At 46.3% G+C, this 12,695-nt stretch overlaps 2 protein-coding genes across 5 annotated transcripts in view; one reads left to right on the top strand and one right to left on the bottom strand.

Moving 5' to 3' along the window:
* PAIP2B (poly(A) binding protein interacting protein 2B) overlaps positions 1 to 1,584 on the bottom strand; it is a 178,146-nt gene extending 176,562 nt beyond the window's left edge. Inside the window, exon 1 of the mRNA XM_063310334.1 lies at positions 1,581 to 1,584. The gene's annotated coding sequence lies outside the window, so the exon portion shown is untranslated. The remainder of the gene's footprint in view (positions 1 to 1,580) is intronic.
* DYSF (dysferlin) overlaps positions 1 to 12,695 on the top strand; it is a 128,876-nt gene that overhangs the window by 85,584 nt on the left and 30,597 nt on the right. For 2 of the 4 annotated variants that reach the window (XM_063310330.1, XM_063310329.1), the window contains exons 36-40: positions 2,220 to 2,321; positions 3,900 to 4,061; positions 4,228 to 4,393; positions 4,912 to 4,985; positions 12,132 to 12,194. In XM_063310330.1, the coding sequence (XP_063166400.1) occupies positions 2,220 to 2,321; positions 3,900 to 4,061; positions 4,228 to 4,393; positions 4,912 to 4,985; positions 12,132 to 12,194 (567 nt within the window). The remainder of the gene's footprint in view (positions 1 to 2,219; positions 2,322 to 3,899; positions 4,062 to 4,227; positions 4,394 to 4,911; positions 4,986 to 12,131; positions 12,195 to 12,695) is intronic. The other 2 variants (XM_063310332.1, XM_063310331.1) reach the window with 1 other exon arrangement.

Consider the following 12,695-nt stretch of genomic DNA (forward strand, 5'->3'; position numbering starts at 1 on the left):
GTAAGAAGTCCAAAAATGGGTTGATTCAGAACCAGGTGAAGCAGCAGCTACTTTGAGGTTGGGCGGATTGGGTCCCTGTTTTAAAAATGGCTCCCCTGGTGTGGGGGTGGCATTCGCTGAAGATTCAGGTACTCAGAGATTAAGTGGTGAGCTTGGTCCCGGCTTTTCCTGGGCAGGGGGCAGCTGCCCAATTAAGCCCTGGCTGCAGGGACTGGCACGTTTGTGCCTATGTGGGGCCCAAAGGCCTCTTGCCAATTAAGTGGGTATCTGAGGCTGGTGCTTCACCTTTTGGTTTGACTGCTTCCAATTTTTTGAGATAAATTATTATTTTAAAAAGAAATTAAAGCCAACTGGGGGGCAGAAGGCCCAGCAGGGTGAGAGGGCATTTGTAGGCCTAGGGGTGCCCTCAGCTGTGTGTATGTCTGCAAGAAGGGCAAGGGACATTGGACGGGCCAGGCATCATTGTGCAAATGAGACAAATTAGGCAATTTGCTATTTGGCATGATGATGTTGTGATTCGTGTGATGCCAATACACAGGGGTATCTGCAGGGTGTGGCCCAAAAAGGCAAGTCGGCAGCCAGAGTGGTTGCCTGTTTTCTTTGTGAGTCACAATGCATGTTCTGTGTGCATTGTGAAAGGACAAGTGCACATTTTATGTGCATTGCGGTGCACATAAATAACAGGCGGCGCTTCGATCGCACTGTCATGGCTGCCATCTTTATTTTGTAGCCCATACTCTGCCGACACCCCTGCCATTACAGCTGCCTACACACAAGTGCCCGGAGAAGACGTTGTTGCTTTATAATAAGCTGTGTGTTGAGAAGGGTGATCAACCACCTCCTCATCTTTGCTGGATGGTTTCCCACTCACTGGTGCTTCCTCCAAAGACGGGGAAGGGATTGACCCCCCGCCCTCTAAGCACGTGGGACCACAGCTCCCAGAATTCCCAGTGGCCATTGCATAGTGCAGCACATGGGGCCAGGGGACCAGGATGGGGTGTTCCAACAGCTTCCTTGCAAGGGCTCTGCCTGGCTTTAGGTGTGGTGCCAATCAGCCGAAGACCTTTAGGGTGATGGTTCCCCTATTTGGCCGGTCACCCAATGCTTGCCTTAAATCTTCAAAGTGATTCCTGGGGCTGTGCTTCTGGAGAGGGGTCAGTGATTCCAATTACACCAAAGTGGAGTTGGCACTGCCCTCCTGCACAACAAGCTGTTTTGTTGAGGCAGCTGCTGGCAGCCGCCAGGGAAAATTACAGCTCCGCCCTGAGCCCTGTGGGCCTGCTACCACTGTGCACCAGGCCTCTCTGTAGTCTTATTAAATATACATATGTGGGACCTATAAATAAATACGACCTGATCTGATGTTTGAAATATATACGCCTCCTTAATTTAATGCAATAATTCTTTCGGCTGGAAAAAGTGACTGCAGCTGAAATTACTTCCAACTGCCCTTGGTTAAGAGGTCCCCTTGGTTTTCCTCCCTTAGGGCTTTCCTGTCCTTTAGAGACCAAACCCCCAAGATCAAGTTCGCAGGGAAGCCTGGGAATTTTGGTTACCAGGAAGACGTGGGGAAAGGCAGATGGGCCGCCTGGGTTGGCAGCAGTGGTGTGCTGCAGCCAGCTCAGGCTGTCTTGCAAGAGCTGATGGCTAAACTTTCAGGAATTGTGTGAGCTGAGTGAGAGCAGAGCTGAGTGGCAACTCTTGGCACGCCGGTCAGCTGTTTGGCAGCTAGTGGCATGACATGATGGCGGCCACGGACCCAGGAAAGCCAGTCGTTTTACACTTATCCCCACATCACTGATTGGAAGCATCTTCTCCTTCCTCAGGGAGCTTTCTTTGGGGTGGAGTGCAAGCAGTAGGCAGTTTTTGATTTAATGAACCCATGGGTTCAAAAAACAAGAAATGGATTCACAGAAGCAGATACTTCACTATTAACACGGGGGATCTTGCAACATGCAAGGAATAAAGGCGTTGGGTCATCTTAATTACAAAACCCAACAGCCATCTGCTTCAGATCTGGAGACCGCCAATGTCTCATCTCCAGGCCTGGTTCTGAAGAACAGGCCTTTTCGTTTAACAAACTCTAAATATGCTTTACTCCTCTTTCATTTTGCCTGGGTGTGAAGCCATGGAGGGAAGAACCTTCAGGATGGACCTATTGTATTGTATTACTGTATTACTTCTCTTACTGTATTGACCCAATTTATGCCTTCTCCCAGTCTGCAGATTCAGACCTGCCTTACCCTCCACCACAGAGAGAGCCCAACATCTACATGGTCCCTCAAGGAATCAAACCTGTTCTTCAGCGTACAGCCATTGAGGTGGGTGCAGAAGACTATCTCAGGACCTTTTGACTCAAGGATCTCTCAGAATATTTGGGAAAGAGAATTGCTAATTTCTGTAAAGGCTGTGAGGACATGGGAGGGTGCCATTCTGCAAATTATTTATTTATTTTGTCTAGTCAGTTTGTACCCACTGTGATCAGTCAGACTCTTGAGGGATCACAAAATACATACAATAACGTTACAATAAAATGTTTACGGTAGGATTAAAATAACACCATCAAACACAATAACCCAATAAAAGCCACCAGACATTCATTCAGCAGTGTCATCCCAGTCACATTTTTAAAATGTGCAATTCGTGTAAAAAAAGGGGGCAAGGCTTGGTTGGTTTGGTTGTGCATTTTCTCCCAGGACACACAAATCAGGCAGGTTGATTGTGGTTGGAGAAGACAGTTCTGCAAGTAACTCAGAGCCAAGCCAGGTAGAGCTTTATAGGTGAAAACCAGCAGTTTGAGCAGCACCCAGAAGTGAATAGAAAGTAGTGAGTGCTGGGCTCAAAGCTGTTCAGGGTGATGCAAACCAGCCAGCAACCAGAATGCTGCATTCTGGACTAACTGATGCTGCTGAATAGTCTGTGAAGGTGGCCCCATGTAGAATGCATTGTAGTAGTCTGAGTAGGTACGAGGCTGTGAGTGAGTCACTGCTCTGAAGTCTTTCCACTTTGGGTAGGCCACAACTGGTGCAACTGAAGCCAGGCAAATGTCCACTAGCAATGGTCTCACCGTCTGGTAATAGCCATGAGCCCTAGAGGACACCCAAGTTATTTTTCTGTTCCCTCAGGACAATGCCATCCCAACGGAGAGGTGCCACTGAAACTGTCAGATGACTTTGATGTACTCACAGTAATTCCGACATGCTGGGCTTCAGTTTCAGTCCGTTTCATCCCATCCAGACCCTAACAGCCTCAGACATCATACTGCAAACCAACAGACGGTCTCTCCTAGTTAAATAGTAATTACTTAACTAGGAGAGACCATCTCCTAGTTATGGAGTTATTCCATTATTTCAGTAGGACAGAATCCTGCGTTTCCCCACAAGGGAGCAATATTCAGGCCAACCTCTCTCCTCTGCATTTGACTGAAACTCCTGCTAAGGAAGGACCAAAGCCTTCTCCATCTCATGTCCATGTCTGAACCTTGGCTGAGCAGGGTCTGGATAACCCATTTCCTGAAGGCGCTTTGTAGTTGTTGGTAAACCGTGGCCTCAGCAGTCTTCTCTAAAAAGGGGAGATTAGAAGCTGGGTGATGGCCGCCCAGAACAACTGGATCCAGGCAGGGCCCCCTAAAATGAGGCATTGCTAAGAGTTAGCCTGTTCAGCTGATAAGAGATGGCACATGTATTCAGCATTAATAGAACATGCAAAAGACACATAGAGAGAAACTCCTCCTCCTCCTTCTCCTCTCTGGGAAACAGAAATGTCCACTGCCACCACCACACCCAACGCAAACTGCAAAACGAGCCCTAACTGATTTGTCCACATCAGGATTGCATTGGTTTCTCTATGGTCATTTCAGGTTCTTAATAGCTGGTGCTTTCTGTTGCTTTCTGCTGCAGATATTGGCTTGGGGTCTCCGAAACTTGAAGAGCTACCAGTTGGCCAGTGTAACTTCTCCCAGTCTTCTGGTGGAATGTGGTGGACAGATGGTCCAATCAACTGTTATCAAGAACCTCAAGAAGAATCCCAACTTTGACATCTCTGTGCTTTTCATGGAAGTGGTGAGGCGGCCTCATTTTTGCATTCTCTTGTCTCTTATGAGAATTTCTCTTTCTCGTGACATTTGTCCAGAAAATTATATTTTCTCTTCCACTGCTGTTTGAGTACAAAATAGCCCCCTCTTCTTTCTCTGCCCTGTTGTGCCAACCGGGCTTGTTCTTGTTTCAGCGTTTGCCAAGGGATGACCTGTACAGTCCTCCCATCATTATCAAAGTCATCGACAACAGGCCTTTTGGTCGCAAGCCTGTGGTAGGCCAGTGCACCGTCCAATCACTGCAAGAATTCTTCTGTGACCCCTACAAAGAAGATACAGTATTTCCTGAAACCCACACAGGTCAGGAAGGGTGGAACATGACTGGGTGTTCTTGGTCATAAAAATGGGTGGCTTTGCTGGATCAAATAAATGGTATGTGATATTAGCAAAGGAAGCCTTTCTGCTTTTGAGCATCATCAGAAGGTCTGACCTACATTCTACTTGAACTTGTGGGCCTGTTGGTTTCGGGTTGGTTTTATGGTGTCCATCCTTCTTCTCCAACCTGGCACCCTCCAGATGTTTTTGAATACAACTCCTAGGGTTCAGAACACAGAGGGACTGGGGAAGGCTGCAGCAGCTCACATGTTGCCTGTTAAGTAGTTTATGTATCTTGAACATTCCCAGAGGATATGTCTAAATCACAGTGCCCAAAGACCCAGTTCCATCTTCTTGGTCTGAAAGAAGACTTCTTTGGAAGACTGCTTAAGCTGAGTAGCAGGGCTGGTTTGGGAGACACATCAGTGGAAAGTTCAGCAAGAACAGTGCAACTCCAAGAATTGCAGGCTGAAGCTCGAGTTTCTTCCCCTCTTCTTTTACAGATGACATGAGCCTTACCCTAAAAGATGACGTTCTGATTGACATTGATGACAAAGAACCTCTCATCTCAGTCCAGGTAAGCAGCTCGGGGGCTAGGAAGAAGTAGCATGAGTTCTTCTGTGAATTCTTCAGTTAAGAATATAGCTAACATTGAGCATCCAAGCTCTGTTGCCGAACATGGAAAGCGCCAGCAAGAAGCAACCTTTCAAGGCTGAAGTGGGTTTGCTGTGCATGAGGACCGCTCAACTGAGGCTGCTTGTGATTGCATCTTGGTGAGTGTCTGATGATGATATGAGCATGTGCAAAACTGATAGGCGCTGAGGTCAATGGGGGAAGGAGTCTGGGATTCACATCTGTGCAGGGTTGTCCATAAAACCCCCCACAGAGCTTCAGAAAAGACAGAAACCAGATTCCCGGAGGCCTAAATTTAATGAAAAAATTGAGACGTTTCCAGCCACCAGACAGAATGCAGTTAATGTTGCTCCTTCCCTATAAGAATTAATAGGGTTGGAAGAGACCACAGATGTCATCTAGTCCAGACTCCTGTTCAGTGCAGAATCCACTGGAACATCTCTGATAGATGATCATCCACCTCTCTTTGAAAACCATCAGTGAAGGAGAACTTATCCTTCATGTGGCAGCCTGTTCCACTGGCTGACAGCTTGGGCAGTCTGAAAGTTTCTCCTGACATCTACTCTGATCTTACTTCCTTTTAATTTGTTCTAGTTTCCTTGCGGTCTTCCCCATCCTGTCCTTTTGCCTTTCATTTTCGTACTGAGATGCACGTTCACATTTCTCCCTGTTCACTTCCATTATATTCATTTCGGCCCACTGCTCAAGCCTTTCTTGGTTTCTCTGAATCTTCTGTTTCTCCTCTAAAGTTTTAGCCACCCCTCCCGGTTCTGTGACATCTGCAAACTTAATATGTGTCTGCTGAACTCTCTCCACTGACAAAAACGTAGCTATAAATGTTCCTGGCCGCTTGATGCTTCCCCCCAAGCTGAAGTGGAGCCCTTAGTGAGCATTCTTTAGGTGGGATCGTTTAGTCACTGTAATAATTGATCATTATAATAATTGGATAATTGAATGAGTTGGATACTGTAATTGGATAATCCTGTCAGTTGTTTGTCTTGGCAGCAGGCAATATTAAACTTGATCTTGGTCAAAATAGTGGTTCCACAGGGAGATCCTGAGAGCTTCTGTTACAGGATGTCCCAAGTTGATCATCATTTTGCATCTTCCATCCTCCATGACCTCAGTTCAGCCTTCCTGAGCTGGCAGAAGGGCCGCAATTACAACTTCCCGCTTTCCCAGCCAGCCCATTCTGATCACGTATTAGCCGGAGAGGCAGCTGCTTGGAGAAACCTGGACCATAAAGAAGTGATGATTCTGTTTCTGTGACTAAAGAGGAATCTCCTTGGGCCCTTCTGGTACAGCTCTGGGTTTCTTCCAGGTGCCACCTGCTACCTTTTGCAATCGAGTGTGGCACGTAAGAAGAGACGCATGGCTTCCTTTCTCTCTTGCAGTGGCTCAGCACTGCCCCAAGTACTTTGTGGGTGGCTTAGGACCAGCTCCTTCCATCCCTCAGAATCAGACGGTGGCTCACCTGGAGATGTTTCTCCAGCGATTTCTCTCGTCCTTGTTCTCATGGCAGGAGAGGGATGTGCCAGCTCTCTCAGCCCCAGCAGCCTGTTGATTGCTTTCAGACCCAGATGCTTGCCAAATATTTTTGTATAAGAAAAGGGACCTGTCCTGTCTCTGGCTATGTCAGAGATACAGAATATCTCTGAGGTTTTCCTCCATCCTTTCTTGTTCAAAAGGGATAGAGATTTTTGGGGAAAGGAGGCTTTTTTTAACAAGCAGTTTGTCATTTCTTCATTTCTTCATCCTCTACTGCCATAACCACCCAGTGGAGCCATAACTACTATATATGTTTGACAACAGGCACTATTTGCTTGGCCTAAAGACCACCCTTCAGGTGTCTACCAAGACCTTGGTTACTCTGATGCTTCTTCTGTGTATCTGGGGAGAACTGCTTTTTCCTTATCAGGACACCTTTGTTCAGCCCAACGATTAGATATAAAGTACTCCGTAGTGCATCCCAGCTTGAGAAGTAGAGTTTCATGGTATGAAATACAAGACGAAACTGCCATGTTCTCAGTTACTGGATCATCTGACCATGATTTTGCACACTGCCTAGGACAGGATGTCTAAAACCATGGCCAAAAGATAACCCTGAATATCTGAGCTCTTCTTTCTGTACCAGGATGTTCCCGTCCTGGTACAGAAAGAAAAGGTCAGATATCGGGGTCTTCAAGTGCTTGCTTCAGAAAGCATTAGACCTCTTGTTGTTCTCCCAGGTTTTAGGAATGTATTCATTCTGCCAGAAACAATAGGTTGGACTCATTTCTGGCCAGGCTGCTCCAAGTTCCCGTCTTCCTTTTCAACTGACGGCACCAGCAGGAAGCTCCATTCCCTTTCTTTCATCTTCCCAGTTATGGAAGGCTTATGTTGGTTCCTAGAGGCTGGCTCAGGAGAGCCTTTTGAAGGACTGATGCTTCTCTAATGCTCAGGACAAGTGTCCTGTCTGTACTATTGAGGTCTTTCCTGCAAAAACTTGGCCAGATGGCAGCACCGAGAGTGTCAGGCTGCCTTGTTCGAGTTTCAGATCAGGGAGCCCCAGTGCGACGTTCTCATACTTGCAAGCAAGCACTGTTTCAAGCAAGGCCAGGAATCCAGGATTTTTATGCAGCAGAGAATCATTCTGACATTGCTAGGAGCCACCCATGTTGCTAGAAAAGAGACTGCAGCAGAAATCTGGCTCCTTCTCATATTGCAGGGACATGGGGTGATAGGCAGGCCACAGAAGGTTCCATGTTACTCCTCAATATTTTTGCAAACTGGTTTCAGATAATGAACCTTCTTCACCTAAAAGCCATGGGAAAAGATGCCCACACTGAGCGTGGATAAGATGGATGTGTCTTCCTAATTCTTCTCTTGACCAAGGGGCTCCAAATGTGCACCAGGGGTCACTTCCTTCTAGTGCAAAATGCCTCAGGTTTGAGTGCTAACACATTTCAGGGGCTGGTTTCCCTTGTAGCCTCTCTTGAAGCCTTTCCCAACTTGTCCTCTAGATGAGTTGGACTGCATCAGCATCCACAGGGGCAAGTCATCAGATGTGCATCATGATGTCCTAATGCAAAACCTACAATAATCAGGTTGCAAATATGTCTTCATTGTTTTGGTCAATTATAAATTTATTTATTTATTTATCTGTCTATTTATTTAATCAATTAGCCACTCAACTGACACTCATTTTGTGTACACTCAGGGCAGTGTACACAAATACAAACAGCATATAGCAACAGCAAGAACCTCCCCCCACCCCACTAAAAATAATAAAACATGTTGTACCTGAGGCAACTTTATCGAACTAAGAACAATCTACAGGCACAAAAAGCTTCCCAACCCAACTCTTGCAGGAAAACCCAGGTTTTAAGAGCCTTCCAAAAGGCAGGTCAGGTTGGAGCCATCTGAGTGGGAAGGCTGAGCCACAGAGCAAGTGCAGCAACAGAGAACGCACATCCTTTGGTCCCTCCAGATGGCCCTGCTTAAGTGACAGGACCTGAAGCACGTTCTACTACTTCTTCGTATGGGATCTAGTATCTTCACTGAGCTGTCCATCCAAACCAGAACTGTTGTAAACCGTGAGGAGAGCCTGCTGACCACCAGTACTGACTCTCCCCCTGTTCTTGAGGCTGCAGTTGGTGTAGTACAGCCTAGTGACACCATTGAACAGGATTCTAGCATTTGTTTTCTGCTTAGAAGCCACCTGAACTTCAAGGGAGACTATCTCAAGGAACATCAGCAACCTGCTGACATTGAATTTCATAGGTTCATCTATTCCTCGCTCATCTAGTTCAGGCTGGTCCTTTTGGAGTCCTTCATTGCCTACCAGATATGGTGTCATTAACAAATGTGGCCACCTCAGTCCTCAACCTTCATCCAGACCATTTCTGGACAAATTCAAAAGCCATATAAATCTCTGGGCAGCTTGTTTCTTACATCCCCCCCTGACTGTGAGAACAGTCAAATTATTTCTGCCTTCTGTTTCACTTCCATATCTGTTACCAATACATAAATCCTGACTTCTTGCTTTCCATCAGTTTATCCAGAACAGTCATTAATCTGGCCTGCAATGTTCTAGATTTCCCCTGGATTGCTTTTCAAAGATTGGTTTCCTTTCCCTCAAAATCTACTGCCACCAAGATGGACAAGTCACATATATGACTTAGAAGAAGAGTCATGTCATGCTGAGTTCTTTAGAACCCATGGATGGGCATCAACTGGACTCCAGTATTAGAAAATATGTGTAGCTCAAGGTTGAACAGTTGGGTTCTTGATGTCCTCTGAGCTTGGTTGTTTTCTGCAGACATTTCATTACCAAGTTAGGTAACATCATCAGAGTCTAAAGCAGTGTTTCTCAACCCTGTCAACTTCAAGCTGTGTGGACTTCAACTCCCAGAATTCCCCACACAGCTTAAAGTTGCCAAGGCTGAGAAACACCAGACTACAGGAAAACAACCAAGTTTAGAGAACTCCAAAAACCCAATCATCCAGACTTTTGTAAATGTTCAGTTTGTCAGTTTGCCCTGGAATGTCATCCCTTCTCTCCATGTTTTTGTTTCTGCTGGTACAGGAATCGGCTGCCCATCTTTGCAACAGTTCACTGCGATGCCTCTTTGCTGGGACTACCATGTTTTGTCCCTTGTGCTGGCAGGGTGGAGCTTGCTTCCAAGCCTACCAAGGACTCCCAGCCTCTGCTTGCTCAGTTGCTTCTCAGTGACACTCAGTGGAGCTGAGATGCCTTTTTCTGCCATGCTTACATTGGCTGATTGGCCCTTCTCTGCAGCTGCTGTAGTCCAGTACCACATGCAGCTGCACCCTGGATCTCCTGCCTTTGGCACAAAACTGAAAGTTCGCAGCAGGCTGGAAATGCATTTGGTCCTCTGACACCTATTGGCCACCCAAGCAGCTGTCGCTGCTGTGTTTGCCACTGTGGAGTCAGACTTCAAACTGGCTGTTCTTCAGCCTGCTCCTAATTTAGCTGCCTTGGAACCAACATCTGGGTGCTACAGAAGGGCCTGGCATTGCACTGCTGTTTCAGTTGCAAAAGATTAGTCCCGCTTAGATGTGGTGTGGTGTCAGGGGCAAAGACGGCTCCATTTGCTGTACCCTGTCACCACCGGCACCACAAGATCCATGCAGATCCCTCCCCTTTGTCTCCCCTACAATCCCTGGCAGGAGACAGAGAGAAGATGGGAATGTGGTAAAGGGCGAGAGAGCACAGACTGGAGGTTTGGGATGCAACACGATATTTTAAAAAGTCAAAACTCATGAGATTTTTCAGATCAAGATTTCATAAAAGTGCAAAAATGAAGGGGTAAATTAGTGCACATGTGCACGTGCACACACACACACACACACACTAGCCAGGTTGCTGCAAATGCCAGGACATAAATTTTCTCTTCTGTCCATCTCAGAAAATCTGGGCGTTTGATTATTTTTCAAGTGCCTTTCTGCATTTGTATGCAGTTGCAAGGCCTTCGGTGTCCTTTGAGGTGTTCACTGCTTTCTCTTTGATCTTGAATGCTCTGATGTGGCCCAACCAAGTTCTCCGCTTGTTACCTATTGGGACGAGTGCCATACAGGATGCTTGTTTGTTTTTTCTTGCAAGGGATACAAAACGGCAGGTTTCTGCGTGGCAGCAAGGCGGGGGCAGGAGGTGACGGAAGTGGCAGAGTTCTAAGCAGCAGACAGAACAGACACCTTTGTAACCTCCTGACTAGAATATGGCCCCAGGACGTTCCCCATCCAGATAAAGTTCAGCGCAAAGGAGGCCACACTTGACCTTCCACAATTCCTATCAAAACCCAGCACGGTATCCACTATGCCTTGCTCCCTCTTCCCACGCGGAACAGATCTGTTCGTGTCATGCTTCCTATGCCTTTTATTTGATAGACCTTGTTCTGGAGAACTTCCTAGTGGATTCCTTTCCCCATCCTACCTTCACAAAGGCTCTGTGAAATAGGGCGCAAGTACTCCCTATTTTTAGAGATGAAGAACTTAAGGAGCAAAGACTTGTGCCCTAAGCCACCCAACCCCAAGCATCTCAGACAGGGTTTGAACTCCGCTTACTGTTCATCGGAATCACTTTGGAAGGCCCGTCCACTCTTTTTGCCTTGGTCTGAATCTGTTACGTTCAGAAAGCCTTTACTATCCAATCTGAGTCTCTATGACATGAAATTTCTGCTTACTGAAACTTGTAATGGATTGCTGGTCTGTGTGACGTGGCCTCTGTGGAGCAACAGCATGAGCCAGATACCTCTATGCGTCTGCCCACCCTGTTCACAGATAATGGTGTGAGTGGAGGTGTAATTTGAGCCTTGAAAGGGGCACACAAGTGAATGGTGGTGACTCACACATTCAAAACTCCTTTCTTCCCTTGGGCCATGTCAGCATCAGAAGTGGAATAGGTTGGAGAAGTGTTTCTCAACCTTAACAACTTTGAGATGTGTGGACTTCAACTCCCAGAATTCCCCAGCCATCCATGCTGGCTAGGGAATTCTGGGAGTTGAAGTCCACACATCATAAAGTTGCTAAGGTTGAGAAACACTGGTTAGAGGGTGGGAAGATATTCCCAATATTCCCATTAGTTGCTTTATCCACCCCAAGTAGACCCCCAGGTTGAACAGAAGGACACATTAAAACCCTTGTGATGATGGACAATAATGCCTCTCTTCACCAGCCAGATGGCCACGCTTCATCAGTGGATTTAGGGACAGTAGACCAAGTCATAGTTAAGGAAGGCTGCCGTAAAGCTAAGATGTCCCAATCCATCAAAGCAGCAGTAAAAGAGGGCGAGGATAAAAGAACAGAGATATCCCAGCTGTCTTTCTCCTTGTCAGCCATGAATATTAAAGGAAGATCTTCTACCATCCTTGTTAGATACCAGTGTTAAATTCTCCTGAGCATTTGGCCTCCTGCAGTCAACACATCAGTTATATGAACTTCTGCCTGTTGATATGTCTGAGAGGGTTCCTTTGTGCTGTTAGAATAAATGAGATTACATTTGTTTTAGTATGAAAACCTTTGCTTTTGCTATTATATTTTGGACTTGTGTTTGTCTAACCCCTCACTAATCAAACATTTTAATTTGTAGCCTGCAGATGGCATGACCAACTCAGCTTTAATTAACATGCAAACTTCTCGGCCCCATCTCCATGTATGTATGGCTTCCTTTCTCACCTAATTACTTGATTTGTTTGCTTGTCTTCTGTTTTCCAAGCTCATCTGCAGAAAATAAATAATAGTAATAAAAAAAAAAAAAACCCAGTCACTACAAATTGCAAGTTGGTAAGGTTGGCCTAAAACATTATCCCAACCGCAGAGAAATATGAGAAAGCCCAAACTTATATTTACATCTGTCAAATATCTCCCAGCTTTAAAGGAAAAGGAGAGGATTGCAGAAATGCAGAGCTGTGTTACCCAGTTCAGGTGTCTCCCAGGGTCAGTGCATAAAATGAGGGCATCTCTATGTCTTGCAAGGAATTCAGAATCCTTTTCCCACCCCTCAGAGCCAACAATGGAAGGTTATTTTGGAATGCACAGCCATGGCTTCTGCATGCCTCTATGTCCCAGAATCTGCGATTAGCATCTGCAGAATCGAATAATCGCAGAGCCCATGTGTTCCAAAAGGGGCAACTCATACATGCAGGAGGGGGGT

Source organism: Candoia aspera, chromosome 8 (assembly GCF_035149785.1).
Source record: "Candoia aspera isolate rCanAsp1 chromosome 8, rCanAsp1.hap2, whole genome shotgun sequence".
Classification (NCBI taxonomy): domain Eukaryota; kingdom Metazoa; phylum Chordata; class Lepidosauria; order Squamata; family Boidae; genus Candoia; species Candoia aspera.